Source organism: Lacerta agilis, chromosome 8 (assembly GCF_009819535.1).
Source record: "Lacerta agilis isolate rLacAgi1 chromosome 8, rLacAgi1.pri, whole genome shotgun sequence".
In the NCBI taxonomy this organism is placed as follows: domain Eukaryota; kingdom Metazoa; phylum Chordata; class Lepidosauria; order Squamata; family Lacertidae; genus Lacerta; species Lacerta agilis.
The window spans coordinates 65,213,657-65,237,996 of record NC_046319.1 but is presented as its reverse complement, the minus strand read 5'-3'; the positions used below and the strand labels follow the sequence as shown (position 1 = coordinate 65,237,996).

The 24,340-nt window shown below is 44.8% G+C and overlaps 1 protein-coding gene across 2 annotated transcripts; it reads left to right on the top strand.

Annotated features, from left to right (window-relative positions):
• MATN1 (matrilin 1) lies at positions 1 to 22,375 on the top strand. 2 transcript variants are annotated; one of them, XM_033157995.1, is made up of 8 exons: positions 1 to 243; positions 2,727 to 3,073; positions 13,124 to 13,346; positions 14,735 to 14,860; positions 17,693 to 18,100; positions 19,082 to 19,234; positions 19,978 to 20,055; positions 20,881 to 22,375. In XM_033157995.1, the coding sequence occupies exons 1-8, from the start codon at positions 156 to 158 to the stop codon at positions 20,931 to 20,933; spliced, it is 1,476 nt and encodes a 491-aa protein (XP_033013886.1). In that variant the 5' UTR covers positions 1 to 155; the 3' UTR covers positions 20,934 to 22,375. The 2 variants fall into 2 exon arrangements, with proteins under 2 accessions (XP_033013886.1, XP_033013885.1); XM_033157994.1 differs by having other exon boundaries at positions 2 to 243; positions 19,975 to 20,055.
• Positions 22,376 to 24,340: the final 1,965 nt, after the last annotated feature.

The window sequence follows — 24,340 nt, the reverse complement described above, 5'->3', positions numbered from 1 at the left end:
TCCACACTTCCATTCAATCTCCTCCCTCCCACCTCCACCCCATCATTCACACATGCTATAGGTTGGCTTGCTGCCTTTCTGAGGAGTGGCCCATTAATACCTCAGGGCCAAAGCCGGTGCCTGCCACTCTACTCTCTGCCTTCAGTCCAGCCACCATGACAGCATTTTTCTCCGGCTTCCTGATCTCTGTGCTGCTGCTCTTTCAGGAGCAGGGAGTTAATGGGGTCCCTCCTCAGCTGAGAGGTAAGTGATGCAAATGAATGAGCTTGTCAGTCCTCTCCATTCCACCTGGGCCAGCAGGCTAGGGCAACAGAGAAGGGAACGAAAGCCCAGCAAGATTTGCGAATTGTGAGAAAATGCATGCATGTCGGTTGGGTGAGAGCGTGAATATTCTCCAAGGGCAAGGACACTTGCAAGGCTCTCTTCTCTGTTACTGCTTGCTTCTTTATTTTGGAATTAGCAGCTGAGATGAAGGCACACACACACCTAGATCTAACAGAGCAGCAGTATTCATTTTTCTAGTACACACAAGCATCTGTCTTGTTCTCAGACTTTGCCTGTTTCAGATCCCAGTACAAGAGATTTCATTCTTGTTTGGAGTGAGTCAGGTGCTTCTGTGGGGAAGAACGTCTTTTGAGAAACGAGTCATTCAGCTAAGGTTGCAATCCTAACCCCCATTCCCTGGAAGTAAACTTTTTTTGAATTCAGTAAGACTTCTGAGTATGGTTCTGCACTTAGGCAGAAGGAACCAGATGCACAAATGTAAAATGGGGGACACCTGGCTTACTAGCAAGGCCATCATCTCCACGCAGTACGTAGGGCACAGAGTAACAAATCACCTGGTCATTTTTTCCTTAGCTCAGTAAAAGGGCATCTGATTTAGCTTTGCTCAGTGGCAGAGCATGCAGACATCCAATCCCCAGCATCTCCAGCTAGGGCTGGGAGAGAAACTCTGGAGAGCCACTGCCAGGCAGTGTAAACAATACAGAGCTAGACGGACCCATGGTCGGGCTCAATATAATGCATCTTCCCATGGCTATTCTATGAGTGATAGTAGCATTCAAACAAAGGATCTGAGCAGAAATGTGAGTAGTTTGAGCATGACCATCCTTGAAAAAGAATTTCCGTTCACACTAATTCAATTGTTACAGCTAATTGTCTCATCCAGAAAACCACAGATGCAGCAGATAGACATGTGTAGGCTATGTCCAAAAGTGGCTACCAGATGAGATAGCTAAAGGGAATTCCTATCTCAGAGTCAGTCTTGCATTGAATACTAGTGATGCCCTTGCCTTCCTGTCCTGCTGTTTCTTTGGGCTTTCCAGAGACATTCCACAGTGCTTAGCATATTGTTACTAGGGAAATGCCAATATTTGCATGCAGTAGTTCCTAAATTTGATCCCCAACATTTCCAGGTAGGATGAGGATACACTCCGGTCGGAAATCCTGGAGAGCTGCAACCAGTCAGTGCTGGCAATACTGAGCTAGATGGATCAATGGCCTGACTCAGTATAAAACAGCTTCCAGTGTGGAATTTTTTGTTCTCCAGATAGTGCTGAACTATACCTATCATCATCCCTATTAGCCGTACTGGACAGGGCCAGAGGCGCCAACTTTTAAAAAAGATTGTGGGGGCCTGACATGAGTCATGCATGCAACGTTGCGAGGAGTTGGGGGTGGGGCCAAATGCAGCAGCAGCAGCAGCACAGTCTCAGTGGCCAGCGGCTCCCATCCTCCCCCTCCCCCTGCCACACAAGGGGAAGATGGGGGAAGCTGGCCCTGGCCAGTGGCAGCAGAAGCAGCAGCAGGAGGAGACACCAGTAGCCAAAGCCATGCCACACCCAGCTCTGTGATCACCCTCCCCTGCCTCTGAACAATGGCCACCCTGACCCCCTCAATAAAAAAATGCTGGGAAGCCCAAAGTGCCTCAATCCCTAGGAGTTGGTGCCTATGGGTAGGGCTGATGGGAGTTGGAGTCAAACTGCATCCCTTCTGCTCTAGATAATTAGCATAAAGCTTTCTCTAATTGCATTTTAGCTTTTCTGGGGGACTAGTCTCATGATCAAAAAGCAATAAGAACATTCCCAATGTAGGAAATCATCTGCATGCATCAGGTAAGGGAATTTTGCTTTCAGAAGAGGCCAGACAAATGTCTCCGGCTTCTCAGGAGTGCAGTATGTTGATAGCAATCTCCTGTCTCCAGATGCAAGTTACTATGAAGAATACTTCCTCTAACATGGATACCTGCAGTGGTCATGTGTGACAGACATGACTATCTTAGTTACAAGGATGGTGAAGTATGGTGGTCACTTCCAGGTTTGTTTGTTTTTTTGTAGGAGGGGGTCACCCACAAGACTACAGGAGTACTTCCTCACTCCTTCCTAATGATGCCATATGATGCCATCTGAACATAGACAATGCTTACAGCCAAGAAAGGCAACCCTAGAAATTTCCCCAAAGCATGTCCAAGTGTTTGCTTTTAGTGCACCTTTCAGATGATGGTCTGAAAGATTGCAAAGATTTTTCCCAGTTCTCTTGATTTGACTTACTTAGTGGATCAAACAGTAGCAAAATAAAACAAGGTTTTAAAATAAGGAGGAGGATGCTAAGGTTGCAATCCTGTGCCATCTATATACCTGAGACTCAACCTTACTGAGCTCAGTGGAGCTTACTTCCAAATTTAGTTTTCTCAATGCTGAAAAGGGCTCTTCATTTTTCTCACACAGGTGTCCAATGTAGGACAAGACCTACAGACCTGCTCTTCATCGTTGACAGCTCCCGAAGTGTGCGCCCCAATGAATTTGAGCAAGTCAAGGTCTTCTTGTCCAAGGTCATTGAGTCACTTGATGTGGGACCAAATGCTACACGGGTTGGTGTCATCAATTACGCCAGTGCGGTCAAGAATGAATTGTCCCTCAAGACTCACCGTACCAAGGCCAGTCTGCTGCAAGCTGTTCGCAAGATCGAACCACTCTCCACTGGGACCATGACAGGCCTGGCTATCCAATTTGCAATCAACAGAGCATTCAGTGAGGTCGAAGGCGCCCGAGTGAGAGCTCCAGAGATTAACAAGGTATGGAAACTGTGTGGACTTGCAAGAACCTTTGTGCCTCCTGTTTGCTTTCTAACCTTTCTTGCAAAAATATAAGCTTGGATAAGCAGTTCCTGCCACATGGAATAAGCAGGCTATCTAGGCAGATATGGAGTGGGCTTATTTTATGCTGTATCTGGAGTTGGGGGAGGAATTTGATTCAATTTGGATTTAAAACTGAACCTAGCTAATTCACAGTTCCTGAAACAATATGGGAACCAAAACACAGCCACATGTCAACATTTGGTCTTATCTGAATTTTGCAATCAAGTTCTCCACCTAAGCAATATGTAGAATAATTCCTGCATTAGGATAAATGTGTATAGAAATGCATTATTTTAGGGGAAAGTGCTTTGCAAAAACCTGTGTACTGGGAGGAATTAGCACTAAAATCCTGATGACTTTTCATGAATACTTATTTTTTTATTTTTAAGAATTACATACTGGTGTGGCAATGCGGAGAATGCAGCTTAAGAATGGAAAAAGGAAAAACTGGAACTGAAATTGACAAATTTGCTCATTCCTGGCTGTATCCCTACTCTACACTGCTTTGAAATTGTGGGTTTAAGTGGTATATAAATTTTAAAAATGAAGTAGTAAATAGCAAAAGAAAAAAGAAAGAAAGCAGCAAGCAACTTCTAGGATGAACTTTGCTTTTTGTACATTTTTGAAAAAATATAAGCTTGGAGAGACAGCTGACGAAATAAAACAAAACAGGCAGAAATTTTGGGCAACACCTCTGTGGAAAGCAGGGGACAAAGAATCTATTAGGGGAAATCCTTTGTCCCATCCCGTCCCCTAGTGTCTGCTTGCTTCAGTTTGCCCATTCTTTGTGGCAGGAATTCCTGGGAGAGGGATATAATTTCATGCTTGAATGACTTATTGCAGTCATTTTAATTCACACTTTTGTCCCCACAACGGCCCCCGCTACACCACTTCTGTTTTCTGCTTATCCAATTATTTCCTAATTTCAGCTCCAGGCAGACTCCCCTTGCCAAAAGCAACCTGCGTTTGCGTTATCAGAATGGCCCTTATGTAGAACAAGGTAAAAAGTATGCCTAAGTCAGGCCACAGCTCTGCTCAGGTTTTTAATTTGACCCTTCTATGGAATACCAGTTATGTTAGGGGTGGGTCATAGTTCAGCGGTAGAACACGTGCTATGTGTGCAGAAGGCCTCACATTCAAACACAGGTAGCAGGTGCTAGGCAAGCGTTTCACCTCTCCTCCTGGAGACAGAGTCCGTGCCAGTAGAGCGAATTAGGGGCGTGGAGTCTGTGACCCTTCAGAAGCCACTGAACTCCAACTCCCATCACCCTTGACCATTGGCCATTTTGACAGGAGCTGATGGGAATTGGCGTCCAACAATATCTGAGAGCCTATTCCTATCACTGGAGTAGACTAACAGCTCAACTCGGCATGAGGCAGCTTCATGTTTCGCTTTTTGAAAAAGCTGGAAAGACATTTGAGTGGAGCTCTGGAATGTCATTAAATTCAGATATCCAGAGAATCTGTCCAAAAAAGACCTCCCCCCATGAGCTCATCTGAGCAGTTCAAAGAGATGATTTTCAGGACACAGTGGCTGTTTGGACTTCTTTTTATAAAGTTGTTCTGTACAAGTTATCACGGAAAAACCTAATATGAGTACGGGGGGGGGGTGAGAAAAAAACGGAAAGTGATAAGCTAGGAAATGGGATAAGATGGAACAGTAGCTGTTTACACAGGGCTAAGTCATGCTATTTTGGTGCTGTGAGGCAGAGCTACCGAAAACAAGAGCACAGGAAGCTACTTTATATCAGCTACTTTAACTCAGCATTGCCTATACTGGCCGGTGACAGCTTTCCAGGGTTTAAGGCAGAGGACATTCCCAACCCTAGCTGGGGACACTAAGGATTGAACCCTCTTGCATGCGAAACATGCTCAAAACATGCTACAGCTCTCTCTCTCTGACTTTTAATCAGGAACACTGCACACAGGGAGGAAAAATATGCCTATGGGAAGGCCAGGGCCGTCTTAAGCCTATCCCGCGCCATGGTTCAACGATCCCTCCGGCGCCCCCCCCCCAAGCTTGGGACTTCCATTTTCACTCACGGACCCTTCACTGAGCTCCTGCATCTTCATCTGCTGCAAAGCAGGCAGCAGCTCGCCAGGTGCAGCTCCCCCCCTTTCCCCCATTGGTAAACAGCCTTCTCGTAAGGTGCAGTGGGGGAAGATCTAGCACACACCCAAAAAGCAGGGCAAAACCAGAAAACGGCGAGCTGACCTCCCTGGCTAGCTGCTCGGGCAGCTGAAAGCTCAGCACGGCCGCCTCGCCTTGGCCGGATCTGCCTCAAACCACCTTTCCCGCTCACCCTCAAAATCGCCTTGGTTTCAGGAAGGGAGGGGGGAAACTACGGCCACCAGGGAGACCTTCTCAGCGACCCACTCTCCATCAGGGTAAAAGACAGAGAGGAGGAAGCGCGCAGGCGAAAGGAAGAGATCACCCGTGGGGGGGGGGAGAGAAACCAAAAATCACACACACACTTTCTTCTTGGGTTGTTGGAAAACAGTCGTGATCTCCTCCCCCCCCCATGATTCCCGTTTCACTCCCACCGCCAGCCTCTCCAGCGAAGACAAATAACCCCGGCACAACATCGTGCCTCTTCTCTTATCTCGCCTCTCCCCACCGCCACCACCCATAGCCGTCTTAAGGAGGCCCTTGGGAGGGGGGCGGGCGAGCGGGGGATGAGGGGGGTGGCGCTGGAGCGGCGAGCGCCCTTCCAGTGCTCCCGGGATGGGAGGCGAGGGCGGCCAGCTCTTAGGTTCCCCTAAGGGACGAGCAGCGCGCGGCTGCCTTCCCCGTGAGCCATTGTTTTTACTGTGCCGCCTTTCACTCCCCGCGGAAAAGTGGCCGCAAGTTGGGAGGTGCCGTTCCCAGATGAGTTTGCCACCAGGATCTCTGGAGCGAGCCCTCCTCTGGGGGTGCCGCCTCCCGCGCTTGCTGCCTCTCGGAGGGGTGGGCAAGCGGGGGATGAGGGGTGTTGCGCTGGAGCGGCGCGGGGCTCTGCGCGCCCTTCCGGTGCTCCCGGGAGCGGCATGGGCGGCAGCGGTTGCACCGCCGGCGCGCAAGCGCCCGGCCGACAGCTCGCCCATGGGGGCGGGGGCGGGTTGGGGAGGGGGGCGCTCGGTATGCCGGCGGGCTCGCGGGGGCGCCCCTGGAGGGCCCGGCGCCCTGGCGCGCCGCGCCACTAGCCCCTATGAATGAGACGGCCCTGGGGAAGGCCGAAAGCTGGACATGAATGCAGCAGGAATTCTCCCCACTTGAGACTTGTAGGTATTAGCCCCCACCCCTGCCAGCTTCTTGCTATGCAAGACAAGAGCAGAAGAACAATCCCGTGATTTGGAAATAGGCAGCCAAGTTATCCTTTACACAGATTGGCATCAGGTTGCTCTCTTGAATATGATATAAAAACTCTGCCCCAGTGAGTTGTATACAAATACAAATATGTATTTGGCTTACAAGAGATGCCTATTTGCCATTCGTTCGTTCGTTCATTCATTCTTTCGTTTGCCGTTCATTCGTTCGTTCGTTCGTTCATTCATTCATTCATTCATTCATTATCCCCCTCAATATTATTTGTCTACCACCACTAGCATAAGAAAAGGATGCCAAAAATCTTGGTTGTGCAGAATTTAGATATTAAAAAGTGACATCATTGAGGGGTCACCCCTAGATCTCAGTTTTGGGCCCTGAAATCTCTGGGATGCTCCTGACCATTTATCCAGTGTGCATTTGAGTGGATGGGGAGAAGCTGCTGCCACCATTGCTATTTTTTAATTGAAGTGTGGAGCAGAGGTAGCAATGGCCAACTTGGCTAGAAAAGAGACCTCCTGGAGGCAGTTGGAAGATGGATGGTGGTTAATGGATTGAGGTTGAATCCTGACAAGACAGAAGTACTGCTCTTGGGGGACAGGGGGCGGGCAGGTGTGGAGGACTCCCTGGTCCTGAATGGGGTAACTGTGCCCCTGAAGGACCAGGTGTGCAGTCTGGGAGTCATTTTGTACTCACAGCTGTCCATGGAGGCACGGGTCAATTCTGTGTCCAGGGCAGCTGTCTACCAGCTCCATCTGGTACGCAGGCTGAGACCCTACCTGCCCACGGACTGTCTCACCAGAGTGGTGCATGCTCTAGTTATCTCCTGCTTGAACTACTGCAACATGCTCTACATAGGGCTACCTTTGAAGGTGACCCAGAAACTACAACTAATCCAGAATGCGGCAGCTAGACTGGTGACTGGGAGCACCCGCCAAGACCATAAAACACTGGTCCCGAAAGACCTACATTGTATCAAGGGTCTTGCATTGTGAAGTTAATGTAGTGTAAGTGGCTTTTTTAAATAGCTGTGTTATAGATACATCCAGTGCTTTTTCTTTCTTTTTGGGGGTACTCAAGGGTACGCAGTACCAGCACCATTTTTTCCCCCTAGAAGAAAAGCACTGGTTAAAAGTGTGGCAGTTACTATAACAACTTCATGGTGAGTACTGACACATTTTATTCTAGAAGAAAAGATATGGGATACAACTCTTCAATTATGTCTCACAGGAGGCTGACTTAGACTGAATCAAAACAAAATAAAAAATAAAAAAATCCTTCCAGTAGCACCTTAGAGACCAACTAAGTTTGTTCTTGGTATGAGCTTTCGTGTGCATGCACACTTCTTCAGATACACTGAAACAGAGGTCACCAGACCCTTACATATAGTCAGAGAGTGAGGAGGGGTATTACTCAGAAGGGTGGTGAGAATGGGTGATTGGCTGATGGGTGTGGAAAACCTGTTGACGACTGTTAACGACTGCAATTAGTCTTAAAGGAAAAAGCAAGGGGTGAGATGGCTAAAGATAACTTTGTCATGTATAATGAGATAGGAATCCAATTTCTGGGTTATTTGTGGGGCATAGGAATTTGTTCTTTTTTCTTTTCTTTTCCCAAAATATAGTCCAGCCCCCCACAAGGATGGTGGACCAGCCCCCTGCTGAAAAAGTTTGCTGATCCCTGATCTAGGCTAATGTTGTCTGTACTTCTTGGTGGTGGCTCTCCAGGATTTAAGAGAGATGCAACATATTGAACCTGGGACATTTGGCATGCAAAGCCCTTCTTTGGATAGCCATTCAACCTCTGTTTAAGAACCTCCAATGAAGCAGAAGTGGTAGATTCTCTTTCATTGGGTTAAAAAAAACACAACAGGTTGGAAGACCACCGGTTATGGATTCCTTAGCTGTAGTTCCTGCATTGCAGGGGGTTGGACTAATTACCGTTGGGGTCCTTTCCAACTCTGCACTTTTATGATTCTGTGATTCTATATGAGACTAAGTTTTGCTTGGAGTAGACCTGCTGAAATTAATGGATCTAAGTTTCCCACGTCCATTAATTTCAGTGAGCTCACTCTGCGCATATGGCTAACACTAGATGCAGCTCCAAGTTAGTTGACGTAAACTTCAGTCAAGTTGATTTTAATAAGAACAAAGTTCAGCTCAATCTGCAGCCAACTCATTGCCTTCTGTGCCCATTTTGGTGATGCCAGATTATTCCTGTGCCATCCCTGCTCCATAAAACCTTAATACTTGAACCTAAATAAGAGTGATGTGTTGTCTGCTTTTTGGTGAAACCCAAGAGCAGATTTTTAGCTGGATTATTTTTGAAATGTGGAAAGTAGCTTCCAGTCTCTGTTTTCAGGTTTTTATAACCTGCAAGGTGAAACATTCCCAGACTGTATTATTTTCCCTTTTTGGAAAAGGTGCCGAAATAAAGATATTGTTACATGCAGTTGAAGGGGCCTTTTAGCTCACTGAAAGAAACTCTGTGGACTGTGGAGGTCTTTGTCCTTCAGAGGGCGAAAGAGCCCCATCTCGGGCTGACAACCCCTCGCCTTTAAACCCCTCGAGTTTAAATTTCGCGGTGATATGGCTTAAGTGTATTCCAAGCCATTAGGTTTAGCATAATATCATTCTATGAAAAGACAACATACAGCATTGTGTCTGCCGCATTGGCCATGTGTTCTACTTTAGAGAGGACAGTCCTCTGTTCAGAGGCATCCTCTGTTTGAGAGGCTGCTCAATTCAAGTCCACCTTAAATATAAAGAGCAGGATTATGTACAGCTCTCCCCCCCCCACACACAATCTGGTTCAGGGTTCAATCTAGTTTTTTGCAGTAGCCCCAATATGACCTGGGATAATCCAAGGATGAACCAACACAGATCCTGGCCCCAAATCCATTTGGGGGGCCTTGCAGAGTCATGCAGCAGTGAGGGCAAAAGGGAGTGTGGAATTCTGGCTAGCTCAGAGGGTATTGCATTTGACTTTGCAGTTTTCCTCTGACAGTGGAAGCAGAACAAAGCCATTGTGGCAAGTTGCTGTTGCCAACTCTCTCTCTCTCTCTCTCTCTCCCCCCCCCCGGTGGCCCCATTTTCTGGCATGGTTTCTATGCTCACAGCTGCACCATACATTTAAAATACACTTATACCACTTTAACAGTAATAGAGAATCCTGGGAACTGTAGTTTGCTGAGTGTACTGGGAATTGTAGGTCTGTAAAGTCAGTACCCTTAAGAAACTATAGCTCTCAGGATTCTTTGGGGGAATCCATGACAGTTACAGTGGTATAAGAGGGCTTTAAAAGTATGGCATGGATGTGACCTATGCCTATAGGAAACATAGGTTTACATAAGAGATTGAACAGGCTCTTTAAACTTTGTGGCTCCAGGCTTTCCCTAAAGGCTATAAAGAGATAGACGGAAATTTATGGAAGGAATATCCTGAAAGGATCCAGGGGGAAGGCAGCTCCTTAGAAAGCTACAGTCCTTATGATGAATGTGGATATACTATATGTAAACTGCTTTTTCCTGTGATGTGGGATATGAAGGAAGTTGGCTTTTTCCTTAGCTGCATGAGATTTCAACACCCAGAAGAAATCTTTCTTTAAAAAATTGGTCTGTTTTCTGACCTGTGCCAAAATGAACTGGAAAAAGTGACGCGACCCAGATTTACCTGCCCTGCCAAGAGTTTGATTCCCTTCCCTCTAACCCCCCCCCCGTCCCTTTTCCTTTACGTGTTGTGTTTTTTTAATCATGTAAGCCAGCAAGCAGGGGGCAGCCTCGTTTTAACTACTGTAAGCCACTCTGGAAAGCTTAGTGGCACATGCTCTAAATAAATAGTAAATAAACTGCAATATTTTTGGAGGGGGGTTGAAACTGCTGTTTAAATGTTTCTGTCATATTGTAGAAGGCTGATTTTGATTTGTTTTAATTGACAAGTTGAAAACCACCCCCACCTCTCTCTCTCACACACACATATTCTGTGTGCAAGGAGAGCCCCTCTACTTCATGTCTCCCCCACCCAATTAGTTAAATAAATGGCTCTCTCTTCTGGCAAACAAGGGGCACTGCACTGTGTGCTATGATCCTTTATCAGTTTTAAGGAGCAAAATACAGGGTACATTATAGCCGTATGCGTTGAAGCCTTGAATACAATGGAAAGTGCCCTTGGGAAGTGTGGTTTAAAATAACCTTTGTTAAAAAAAAACCCAGAGGCTTTCTTATTAGGTATTGTAGGAGTGGACCTACCAAAATTACAAAAGAAATTGTTTATGTATGCAACAACGATCACACAGACATTATTAGCACAATATTGGAAAGAAGAAGGTGTGCCATCTAAAGAAGATTGGCAAGTTAAACAAATGGAATATGCTGAGATGGCAAAATTGACAATGAAATTAAGAGGAAAAGATGATATCGAATTTAAGGAAGAACGGAAGATGTTTATTGCAAATATACAGAAGCAATTACAGGTAGCAATGTATACAGAAGCAATGTACACAGGTTAATACATTAGCAGAGTTTTAAGATTACTTGTAATTTTATTATGAGTGGATAATAGGTGATTTAAATATGTTACAAATTTAACAATAGATATGCAGTATCTGGATAAACAATAGAACCAAGGAAGAGATTAGAGGGAAGTCAAATTGTTTTATTTTGTTTTTGCATTGTTTTTTTTGGAATATCAATAAAATGTTATTAAAAATTATAATAAACAAACAAACAAACAAACAAACAAACAAACAAACAAACAAACAAACATGTCTTGTCTTAAGGCATGGAAGGGAAGTGTGTGCATGTAAGAAGGGACAGGACAGGAAAGAGTACATAACCCTCCCCCTGCCAGTTGCTTTCAACTTGAAACTAAGGGTTCGTTTACAATAGTGGCATGCAGTGAAATTTTTAAGAGGGGAACAGTTAGGGCTGGAGGCTCCAGCTTGTGAGGCTTATAGGGGGCTCCCCGACATCATGCGTGTGATGTCCCGGCATAACACACATGAGCATTGCACCTCCCTCCCCAAGCTGGGCAGAAGCTTCCCTAGGCTTTGGGAAGGAGGCACTAGGCTTTAATACTTTAGGGGACTAGCACGGTCCTCCTAGTCCACTGACTGCACACAACTGATCCACACTTAGCTTTGGCAGCATGCTGTCTAGGCACAGGTCCAAGCTTTAAAGTTGTGTGTCTGAGTGCACACACACACACACACACACACACACACATGCAAGGTAAATATTGTCTGGAGGACTTAGAAGGCTTATAAACACACTTTCCAAGAAACCGAAAACCACGTGACTGAAGACTAAACAAGCAAAGTGACTGAGCAACGTGGGGTCTTTGGTTTAAGCAGGTTTAACTAGGGTTTGCATTTCTATTTGGTGAACCATTGGCATCCTTAAAGCATGCGGCTGCTCTCATTTCTAATTCTTATAAGATAAAATTCCAACATATGACTATCACCCACTATTTCTCTTGTCTCCAAAGGTTACTAAGGCTGAATCCTGTACTCCCTTACATTCACAGTTGGATTTGTATAATATTCTGCTGTAAAAACTAAATATAGCTCTTTCATAATATATGCAATGGTGTGTGTTCCTGGTGGTGTAGACTCAATAACTTCTGTGATTGATTGTTTATAGGAAATAGGATTATTATTGGTTCCAATTAAAGGCTGAGCAAGCTGAGTAGAAGAACCGACTCTGATAACATGATGTGCTTCAGCAGAGGTCAGCAAATGTTTTCAGCAGGGGGCCGGTCCACTGTCCCTCAGACCTTGTGGGGGGCCGGACTATATTTTTGGGGTGGCAGGGGCTGCTGCTGGTGATGGAGGGACGATGAGTGGTGCACGAAGGGGCTCTGGAGAGGGGCTGCTTAAAATGGCGGGCACTCGAGTGCTGCTGCTGGCGTCAACAAAGCCCAGCCCCCTTCCTCCTCTAGGCAGGGCAGGGAGAAGCCAGGAGGAGGGAGGGAGGAGGTGCCGCTGCTGCCGTGTGAGGGAGAGGGAGGGAGAGAGAAAGAACACACATGCTGGTGATCCACACAGTGATTCCTGGTCCATCCATGGGCCGGATCCAGAAGGCAATTGGGCCAGATCCAGCCCATGGGCCTTAGTTTGCCGACCCATGTGCTTCAGGATAGATGCCATCCAAGTGAAGGCAGAATTAGGAAAGTTGGGACCAGGCTGCCTGAAATATATTTCCCTATAGGAACCTGCCTAGGTGCTAAGATGCTCGAGTGAGCACTATCTCTTGGTCCCATCAACATCAGAAGCCTGGTTGGTGGTGACACAAGAGCGAGCCTTTTTTTTTGTAGCTGCTCCCATACTGTGAAATTCCCTCCCAAGAGAGGTGGGATTGTCTCCCTCCTTGCTATCTTTCCACCGAAAGGCTAAGACATTCCTATTTTAGACAGGTCTTTAGAAACTAAGGAGCAAACAATCCTGATCACTGGGCTGCTGTCAGGGCAAATTGTACTTTAATTGCTGCTTTAAAATGTGTTGTGATGTATTTTAATTATTATTTTTACTCGTTCGCTCTATTACTCTGAATTTTGTAATTGATGTTTTGAAACGTTGCAAGCCACCCTGAATCCCAGGATATAAATATAGTACTTAAATAAAATAAATGAATGAATAAGCAGTACTGTGTTCAGCTGGAGAGTCCTTTGCCACTCTCTTACCCACAGGTAGCCATTGTAGTGACAGATGGACGCCCCCAGGATGGGGTGAAGGATGTGTCAGCAAGGGCCCGAGCTCTTGGGATTGAAATTTTTGCCATTGGCGTGGGCCGTGTGGACATGCACACTTTGCGGCAGATGGCCAGCCCACCTCTGGATGAGCATGTGGATTATGTGGAGAGCTACAGTGTCATTGAGAAGCTGACCAAGAAGTTCCAGGAGGCATTCTGCGGTAAGTTGTTAAGGAAGTCTTGTGCTGCGAAATAAGAGGTTGCATCCAACATTAGTCAGAGCAGACCCATTGAAATTAAAGGGCACAACTTATGGAACTTATATGTGGTGGACCTGTAAAAGGGTAAAAGAGTATTGGGAAATAATTCATAATGAATTGAAAAAAAATGTTTTTAAAAAACAAAACAAACAAAACAAACCAGATTCATTTTTGTCGGGGATAACTCAGACAGAAATTCCCAGGTGTCAAAAAAAGGTTATTTATGTATGCCACTACTGTGGCCCATGTTTTGTTAGCCTCAAAGTGGAAAATTGAGCGAGATGCCAACTAAAGAAGAATGACAACTTAAACTGATTGAATATGTGAAACTTGCGGACCTAACATATACAATAAGAGAACAAAAAGAACATACGTTTAAAGAAGAATGGAAAATGTTTATTGGATATATGGGGGGGAATTGTGTACACTTGAAAATGTTGACAGCATTAAGATAAATTCAACAGTGTAAATAAGTTTTGATGGATCCAATAATGGAATACTGAATGCTTTAGTTTATGCAAAATATGCAGGGATTTATGTTATGCAAAATGAACCATGGAAAGAGAAGAAGGGAAGTCATTGATATTTTAAGGTTGTGTGTGTGTGTGTGTGTGTGTGTGTGTGTGTTGTTTAAATGAATATTTTTAAATTGTAAAACAGAAAATTTAATAAAAATTATATATATATATATATATATATATATATATATATATATATATATATATATATATATATAGACAGAGAGAGAGAGAGAGAGAGAGAGAGAAATTAAAGCGCACAGCTAACATAGGGAAATTAATTTCCATGTGTCTACTCTAAGTAGAACTTGGTTGGATACAACCCAAGGGCCAGAGACCATTCTTACCCTCAGCGCAAGAAGCAAAGATGTACATTGGAAATTACCAAGCAAAAGAAATTCATGTAATCCACTTTTGGTACCAGGCTTCACAAAGCACGTGTTTTGGACCACAACTCCCATCAGTCTTCACCAGCATGGCCAATAGTCAGGGGTGATGGGAGTTGTAATCCAAAACATCTGGAGGGTGCCCACAGGGCTGGCACAAGACATTTTCCTGCTGTAGGCAAAATGCCCCAACACCACCCTAACAATGATGCCATCCCACTGCAGATCCAGATCCTCCCACCCCCTCGCTGACCCCTTTCTCGCACCCATGCTGCTGCCAGCCCCATCACCACAACTGTACCCTCATGGCCACCTGTGTCTGTGCAATCAAAATAGTGGATGGAAGTGTTCCGACGCTTTTGGTTTCTTAGAATTCCTGAGCAACGTCGGGTACTTTGCGCCAGTATAAATATATGTTTTAACATTGCATGTTATTATTTTGCAGCTGTGTCAGACCTGTGTGCCACTGGAGACCACGATTGCCAGCAGATCTGTGTCAGTACAGGGGCTTCTTATACCTGTGCATGTAAAGAGGGGTTCACGCTTAACACTGACGGAAAAACCTGCAGTGGTAAATAATGCTGTTTTCAACTTGGTAGAGTGGGCCAATGTTTTGAATGCATGCAAATTTCAACATTCAGGAAGCATACCATCTTCCTGATCTTAATCTCAAGTTAGCAAGCATACACGTGACACGAAATATGCAGGCTGTTTAATTGCTCTTCATATCCCTCCTCGCCACTGCTTGAGGGGTTCATCTGGAACTGTTTTGGTCACCAGCGGTTGTAGATGACATGTTTTAAGAAGGGTGTTGCAGACCAGGGATGGGGCACCTGTGGTCCTCCAGATGTTGTTGGATTCCCAACTCCCATCTTCCCAAACAAGCATGACCACTCTCTAGGAATGATGGGAGTTGTAGTCTAACAAAATCTGAAGAGCCAGAAATGCTCCATCTTTACTGAGGACAAATGGGAATGAGTTCAGAGGAGGGCAATGAAGATGGTCAGGAATATGGAAAACAAGTCATATGAGGAAAGGTTGAAAGAACTGGGTAGTTTTAGGCTGGAGAAGAGAAGGCCACAGGGGAACCTGATAGTACTCTTCTAATACCTAAAGAGTTTTCGCATAGAAGAAGGCAAAGATTTGCTCTCTGAAAACCACAAGAGAACAACTACATCTAATTGGGAGAAATTACATCTAAGGGGAGAAATTAAATTTTGTTTGCGTTTTCGTGAGAAACTCATTAACTCACACTTTGAAATTTACACTTATCCAAAAGCTGCACTGCACTTCACCAAAGTATAAAAAATGCATTATATCAGGGAAAAGTTCCGGGAACACAATCTTGCAGGGGGAAAAGATGCCCTTAGTGAACCTTAGAGGTAGTCCAGATATTTTGGACTCCAACCCCCATCAGTCCAAGCATGCATGGCCAAGATTAGACATGATGGGAGTTGTAGTCTCAGAGAGTCTGGATAGCACTACATGTGCTGCCTCTGCACTAAAGACTCATGAACTGCATATTCTTGCAATATTCTCCCTCCATGAGCACCTTGGGACACTTGTGTGCAAGCAGCAGGCCCTTTCCTCTAGTTTAGACCACTTACATTGTTTCTGTGTCTCTTAAACCATCATTTCCTTGGCCTTCCATGTGCAGGGAGAGTCATAGGTAGGGTGGATTAGGGGCCTTATCTGCAATGAGGTGATACAAGCAGCTCATTCTCACAGGGCCATGGGCCTGAATGCATGAATGCTTTGTCCAGGGCACTCCCTGCAACACCTCCTTTCCCCCTCCACAAGCATAACTGCATTGCTTGCGTCACTTCTGGAATCCTTAAGTAACCTTCTCCAATGGCCTCCAAAGAGCTGTAAAAGCAACAAGGAATATAGATCGCCCAGTTTAAAACTTTGCACCAACTTCCCCTGGCAGAACAAGGGGACCACTGAAATGTATCACCTCCTTGAGTAAACTTTAGAAAAACCTAGCCAGTGGCTAAACTAGGAATCATATCCAATAGCTGAAACACATCCAACTCAGTTTTTGAAAGCTGGGATTTGGGAAGGTTCCATAACACAAAAGAGAGAGAAGTAGACTGGATCAATATCTAACATCTAGAATGTATGCCAGTCAAAATGACTTTCCCTCATTTCCTTTCTGAGAATTAGTACTTTCAAGACCTGATGCTTACATAGCCTTTGAGTCTCTCTTGTGCTTTGTATATCTGAGCATCTCATTTTCAAGAGACCAGAGCGGGTCAAAAAAGGTGAGACATAAATTATGGATGCTACTTCTCCCTGATCCAGATTGGAGCTCTGACATAGCGTTGCATTATACAGATGGCTTTAACACTGCACCTGGCCCAAGGTCCTGTCTGGATCACACTTTATCTCTGTGCCTGCTGTTTGCATTAGAATGTAAGCTCCCATTTGCCCCAGTGGAAGCTTTTGGTCTAGTACAAACAAGCACCCCCCCCACATCTAGATTGGGATTGCAACATAGTGCAAAGGGTTACAGCCTCACTGCAACCAGTATGGATTGGGACCTGCTTGCCTGCTATTTACCACAGAAATCGACCACACTGGCCTAAGTTACAGACTCTCCTGTTTTCCAGGGACAGTCCCAGATTAACAGAAGCTGTCCCAGGTTCTCATTTGATCCCAGAATGTCCTGCTTTTCCTTAGGACTTCCCTATTTTCACTGGAGAAATGTTGGAGAGGATGGAATAGGATTTCCTTACTCTCATCGGATAAAGGTTGAAGGGTAGGAACTTAGCCCATTGAGCTTGATGGGACTAAATGGGACTGGGAACCTGTGGCCCTTCAGATGTTGCTGGATTCCAGATCCCATCATCTCTGACCATGTAACATCTGGAGGACAACTGTTTCCTTATATCTGGAATGAAGAATGTTGACTTAACCAGCCATGTATGTTTGCTAAATTCAGCCTTTAAAACAGGGATGGGGAACATCAGACCTCAGGGTTATATTCATCCCCCCCCACCTCTGTATTTGGCCCTTAAGACTCTCCCCAGGCCACATACCCTTCAGAGACACAGTCCCTCACCAACCCCACCATGCAACTGCCTTGAGTGTTTTCGCCTGGTTGTGAATACATTCTTGAACTCTGGGAACGCTTCTTGCTTACATGGATGGAGTATACAGATGGCTGTGCAACTGGTCTAGCTGAATCCTGGATCCTGAACTGATTTGGGCCAATCTGAGTTGACCTGAGGTTCAGCTGGGATGAGTTAAGGCAGCCCCAGAACACCACCCAGAGCAAGAAAGGAATGTGGCCTTCATGATTGAAAAGGGGGGCCCCCGTTTTTAAAAAAGTGTGTTTTTTAAATGAAAAAGATGACTAGCTCCAGCTTTCTGGGTCCCACCCCCTTTCTCTTCTCCCCAGCCTGCAGTGGAGGGGGCGCCACGGACCTTGTCTTCCTGATTGATGGGTCAAAGAGTGTGAGGCCAGAGAACTTTGAGCTGGTGAAGAGGTTCATCAACCAGATAGTGGATTCCCTAGATGTGTCGGACAGGAATGCGCATGTGGGCCTGGTCCAGTATTCTAGTTCAGTAAGGCAGGAATTTCCACTGGGGCAATACAAGAACAAGAATGACATCAAATCAGCAGTGAGAAGGATGTCTTACATGGAGAAAGGCACCATGACTGGCCAAGCTTTGAAATTCCTAGTGGACAGTTCCTTTGCCATCTCCAGTGGTGCAAGGCCTGGAGTCCCCAAGGTAGCAATTGTCTTCACTGATGGCCGGTCACAAGATTACATCAATGATGCTGCCAAGAAAGCCAAAGAACTAGGTAGGTTTTCATAATTTAGTACCACTGTTTTGCGATGGGTTGATTAAGATATAATGGCCTGTATCCAACATTAGTCATACTTGGAGCAGACACACTGAAATGAATGGACATGAATAACCTAGGTCCATTAATTTCAATCAGTCTCCTCTGAGTATGTCTAATGTTGGATACAACCCAATGATCTCAGTCTAATAAACCATGGTTTCTTAGACCAAGAATGAGTGTTATACATGTGTGCTCACTTTCCCCCTTCCCTCCTTCGATCTCGTATGCACCAGTTTGCAAGACTTTCAAGGTTTATTAAAACAAAATTAAAAATTAAAAAAATTCCTTCCAGTAGCACCTTAGAGACCAACTAAGTTTGTTCTTGGTATGAGCTTTCGTGTGCATGCACACTTCTTCAGATACCAGAGTTTCCCACTGTATCCAAACCAGAAAACTCTAGTTTCCAAACTAGGATATGCAACCAGGGTTATATTCTGGTTTCCTGATTTATAAACAAAGATTAAACCACAGTGTGGCGCATTAAAGACTGAATGCTAAACCATAGTTTAAGGCTACATGAAGGAACAGAATTAAGATTCAGGGTCATACATTCTCCCCTCCTCTCCCCACTTTGCTTTGAGGAGAATAAAAGTGTGTGTGTGTCCTGGTTTAAAGTATCCAAGAAGGTGTTTTTGGTTAGATTTGAACTGGGGGAACCTGTTAGTTCAAGCTGTGGTTTGTTAACCAGGCAGGATAAAAACCCGCCTCTAGTTCACACATAACTAGAAACTCTGCTTGGTTTAAACCAGGACACAGATGCTTCTGATTCCTTCTTTGTGTCAGAGGAGAGCACAACATGTGAGTCCACAGCTCATGTTTGCTCATTCACATAGTGCTAAACCATGGTTTACTGTCGTGTTCCCCAGCCTGGCATAAAAGTCTTGGTTGTTCTTTCACAAAGCAGATCAGCAGATTAGCAATTCTTGCTTGTTTCAGGTTACAAGATGTTCGCTGTTGGAGTAGGCAATGCTGTTGAAGACGAACTTAAAGAAATTGCCTCAGATCCGGTGGCAGAGCATTACTTCTACACTGCTGATTTCAGAACCATCAACCAAATTGGAAAGAAACTACAAAGTAAAATCTGTGTTGGTAAGGAAGGTCATGTCTGGTATGTTTACAGCACAATCCTTTAACCCTGGCTACCCTGGCAAATAAATGTGCAACACCAGGCACAATAACTACTATGGCAGTACAGCCTAGCTACACCACAGACCCATACAGTCCATTGGCAGGGGGCAGTATGAGCAGCAAGGGAGGTTCGTCTGACTCAGCCTTCCCCTCTATGCTGCCCTCCAAATGCTTTGGACTACAACTCCTATAATCCTTGAAGATTGCTCATGTTGGCTGAGGGTGATGGGAGTTGTAGTCCAAACCATCTGGAGGGCAGCAGCAGGTTGGAGAAGACTGATCTAACACAACCCCTTTGTCCAAGAAAAAATGATGGAGGAACAGAGTCAACATACAGACACACAAACAAACACACAGATACACACACAACCCCACCCCCACCCCTTGGATATATACTGCTTTACTGGCAAGAAATTCAGGTTAGTACATGTGTTTTAACCATTATCCTAAAACCCCTGTGAGCTTTCTGGTGAGAAGAGCTGTTTGATAGTGGAACAGACTCCCTCAGAAGGTGGTGGACTCTTCTTCCTTGGAGGTTTTTCAGCACAGGTTAGGTGGCCATCTCTCTTGAATGCTTTAGTTGAGATTCCTGCATTGGGTTCCCTTCCGATTCTATGATTCTAAGTGCTTCCACTGATATCCAGCCAGGAGAATCTATCCAGTGTATGATTCACTGAACTGCTTTGTTTTCTCTTCTTCAGAAGAAGATCCATGTGAATGTAAAGCCATTGTGAAGTTCCAGACAAAGGTAGACAACCTCATAAAGGCACTGACACGGAAACATATCCTTTGAGAGCTATTTGGAAAAGAGTGTATTTTGGGTGTGTGCTGAGTTGTTTATGGAAGGAATAAACTTTAGGTTACTGGGTGAGCCACCTGTCAGGGAAATCGACTAGGTGGTCAGATGGTAACGCTTGTTTTTCCAGGTAGGTTCATCAGTTAATAAGGATAGTGGAGAATTCCTACAAAAAGGGAAACAAACAGAAAATGCTGATATTTCTTTATTTGTTGCATATCCAGAACAGAATATGGCCAGTATTTGCTGTTGTTTCTTTCACCCACAAGTGATACATAACAGGTTATATTCGCCTTCTCCATTTCCATTTTATTTCCTTTGCATTTAAATGAATGGGGTGGAATAACCTAATGACAGCAGTATAGATGTACATTTGTCATTGCAGACAATAACATAGCTTTTGGTGGAAGAAGAACTGCAGTGGAATGGAAACATTGCTGCATGCATTGAAGATAGGGTGGAATGGAAAACTATGTCTTCTTACATCCCTAGTTACAAGGGGTGGGGGTGGGCTTTTCTATCTTCAGTACTGATGCAGAAGAGGAAAGTTGAGCTTTTCCAACTTTCTCAATTTTGCAGAACAAGTGGCTCTTGCTAAAATCCTCATTTCCCATAAGAGCCAGAACATGCAGCATAAGAGCCAGAACATGCAGCAGTACTGAGCTCAGGAGTACTGAGCTAGATGGACCACTGGGTTTATTTGGGAGGGGGGGGTTATCCAACTGATCTAAATCAGCCTAACCCTTTCAGAGGCTTTACGTCTCCACACTTCTCTGAAATAACCCAGGACTGTTCCTTAATTCTTGCTCACTGGAAGCCGTGTCGAAGAAGCTTGCCGCCCTAGAAAACAGGATCACTGTTTAAAAAGCGGAATCATTTCATCTCCTTCCCAACTCAAAATAAACACACCAGAAGACTCTGACAGATGTGGATGGGCGGGTCTTCCCCAGTGCTGACTATACTTCTTTCTGAGAAGGAGGAAAATTTGTGATGGTATGCAGGTCATGGTAATGCACTAGAAGTCCATGTGTTACCAAACACCATTAAACTTTCCTCGCACCATAGAATATGCATATATCAAATACCCGGAGAATTTGTTTTAATCTAAAGCTTAATATATACATCTATATTGTTTTAATATGTTCTTTTCTATGAGTTCTGTGAATGCTTGGTGGGTTCTGTTTTGGTTGCCGTGTTTGCTCTCATTTTGTTTAAGAACTGAATTTGACTCATGTGACTCTGAATGTTTTTTTTATGGCAAATGTATAATTTATGCATAAAACATATATCTAGAAGTAGATGGAACAATTAAAGAATATTAAGCACAGCACGCAAGCTAAGATGGTCCTGCTGCAAACTCCTACTCCTGGAATGAGAAGAAAAAGCAAGCACGGTTAGATCGCCTGGAAAACCATGGCCAACATTTCTGCTCACCAATAATAGTCTCTCCCTAGCTTCAGAGAATCACAAAATTATAGAGCTGGAAGGGAGCCCAAGGTCCTCTAGTCCAACCCCCTGCAATGCAGGAATCACAAGGTTTTTCAAAGTCAAGTCTGGTTTTGTATGAAGGACTAAATCCATGGACTTGTACGCAGTTGCACAGGACAGCTTAGTTGGCGCAATGGAATATTGCCGCTTGCTAACTCCTTACCTATGCAACCCTCTCTAATGTTATTGGTGGCCACATCTCAAGCAACCAATAACTTCATAATCATTATAAGCAAACAGTGCAGGACACTGCAACTGGAGGAAACCCTGGCCATGAAATTTTCATCATAGGTTAACCAATCAGCTTTCCTTTATGGCATAGGGCTGTGGCTCCGTGGCAGAGCATCTGATTCGTGCGCAGAAAGTCCCAGGTTCAGTCCCCAGCATCTTCAGGTAGGGCTAGGAATGTTCCCTGTCCGAATCCTTGGAGAGCAGCTGCCAATCAGTTTAGATAATGCTGAGCAAGATGGTTCAGTGTTCTGCTGTCTCTGATGTAGGTGATACAAAACCAAAGGCCAATATGATCCCACTTCAGGGTTTCTGTTGCTCCCGTTAAAAGTCCTTTGTCTCCATTGACCTAGATGTAACTAGTAATGCCAAGGCATGCTATGCAAAACACACAAGCATCACCACTGCACCCTTCCGAATGTGAGCGCAAGGGGCTGGGCTTTGGTTAATTTTGTAGGGGTTTGTATTGGAATATTTATACTTGAGAGTATGTAAAAGGCTTTTCAGAATAACAAGAGTACTCAGAAATGTCATCGTAAAAGTTGTTTTTGTTTGTAGGCAAAATAATTAAAGTTCAGTTAAATATTTAAGCTGAGTTTTGTTGATTTTGTTGAGGCTATTTCAAAGATGGGTTAGAAATTTGATGATGAGGAGGATCATTACCCATCCTCCACCATGAGGCACCAAGATGGGTCAAAACAATGTAAAATGCAACATTTAAAAACAGTTTGAAGATGGATCTCTGCAATTTAAAATTCCCAAAACCATATGGAAAGAGAAACACCCTTTGAAATCCACACTTCTCTGAATTTTGCGATGTAGGTCTCCAGCCAAATGATGTGTTTATATAAACAGGGGAAATACAGGCATAAAGGCACACATTAGTGAAAATAACATACAAAAAGGCATTATATTAGGGGGAAATGCTTGTGTGTGTGTGTGTGTGTAGCACACAATTGTGTTTAGCATACAAAATGCACTCTGTAAACTAAACCAAAAGAAACACCAGGATCAAAGAAGTGGAGAAGGATGCTTGGGAGCTACAATGACATACCCTCCAACATTCCCCTGATGGAAATCAGGATGCATGTGTTTTGATGCCACTGGCTCATGCAAGAGCATGCCATCACTGGGACATTCTGGGATCAAATCAGAAAACTGGATGGCTTCTGTAGTTCCATGAATGTCCTGGGAAAATAGGGATGGTTGGAGGGTATGTGAGGGCAAACGAAATTCCCAAGAGACCTGAGGCACAGCAGGCCCCTTTGTTTAGGCTACTGAGCCTCCCCGCTTAACAGCTGGCCTGTGTGGTAGCACAACAGCCGCTGCCAATTACCTGCATGTCCTTTAGCCTCCTGCTTGCCTCAAAGCTTAAACTCTACATATTTTGGTCTGGACTGGAGAGATAGCAGGAGAGGGAGAGCTGGTGAGCAGGGAAAAAATTGACGTTTAGAGGCCTTCTTATAAGGTGCTCCCCACTTAAGCGATTTTCACTTATGCACTCAGGGGGAGAACACCTGCACATAAATAAAAATGATAATATTGTGAGCCAAATACCATGTCGAGATGAGCACATCTCAAGCTATTAGAGTATAAACATCACGATAGCTGGCATATATTAGCAGTCGGTAAAAAACTGCTTTTGCAATTAGTTTTTGTTTTCAATCAGATGGATAAAGGGAAATAACCCAATTAATCTCTTCCTCTGCATTTGCACTGGTCCAAAATAAGAAAAGGTTCTTTCCTGGCTTTAATGTTAATGAGTCATTGGCAGAGTTTGCCAGTGTAATTAGACTTCATGAAAAGATCTCTTGTCTCACCCTCCTGCTATCAATAGAAGGAAGAATAGGCCTCCCTTCTAGACAAGGTTTGCTTTGCATTCTTCATCTTTTAATTACATGTTTATTATGGAAATAGAGGCAACCCATACAGCAACAAACTCATCCGTATGCTGCAGATGCATTGAGAGCAATGAAGGTGTTGCCTGGATTTGCAAAGCAGCTTATCATCAACACACTCCAGGGATTGGCAACCTTTTTTTTGACCCATGGGCACTTTTGGATTCTTGAGCAAGTGCTGTGGATGTCACCTGCTCCGGTCACTTTTCTGCAGGTAAGAACCCTGCCCCCTTGCAAAAGTGCACATACAGAGTCTTCACTTTCCCAAGGGATCTGGTTAAAAGACAGATCCAAGTAGAACTAACCTGAGCTTTGAAAAGCACATAGAGCTGAAAGAGGACAAGGAAAAGAACATCAGTCTTCCCGTTTCGCACAACCCTGATGTGCCTGAGGATGGGGAGCAAAGGCCTGAAGCTAGTAGCTGCCCGTGTGGTAGTGGTGAGCCACTGAACCTCCCTCCTGACACCAGCTTACCTGGACCAGAGTAAGTGGTGATGAAGCTGATGCAGCACAGATGCACCAATGGGAATGCTGGATTAGCTTCAACAGCGCATCCATGCAGCCCTGACTCTGTACCACCCTAGCACAGCTCTTCCAGGTAAGCTGCAGCAATGCTGGTGTCAGGAGGGTGGCTATGCCACATCACAGAACCCCCTA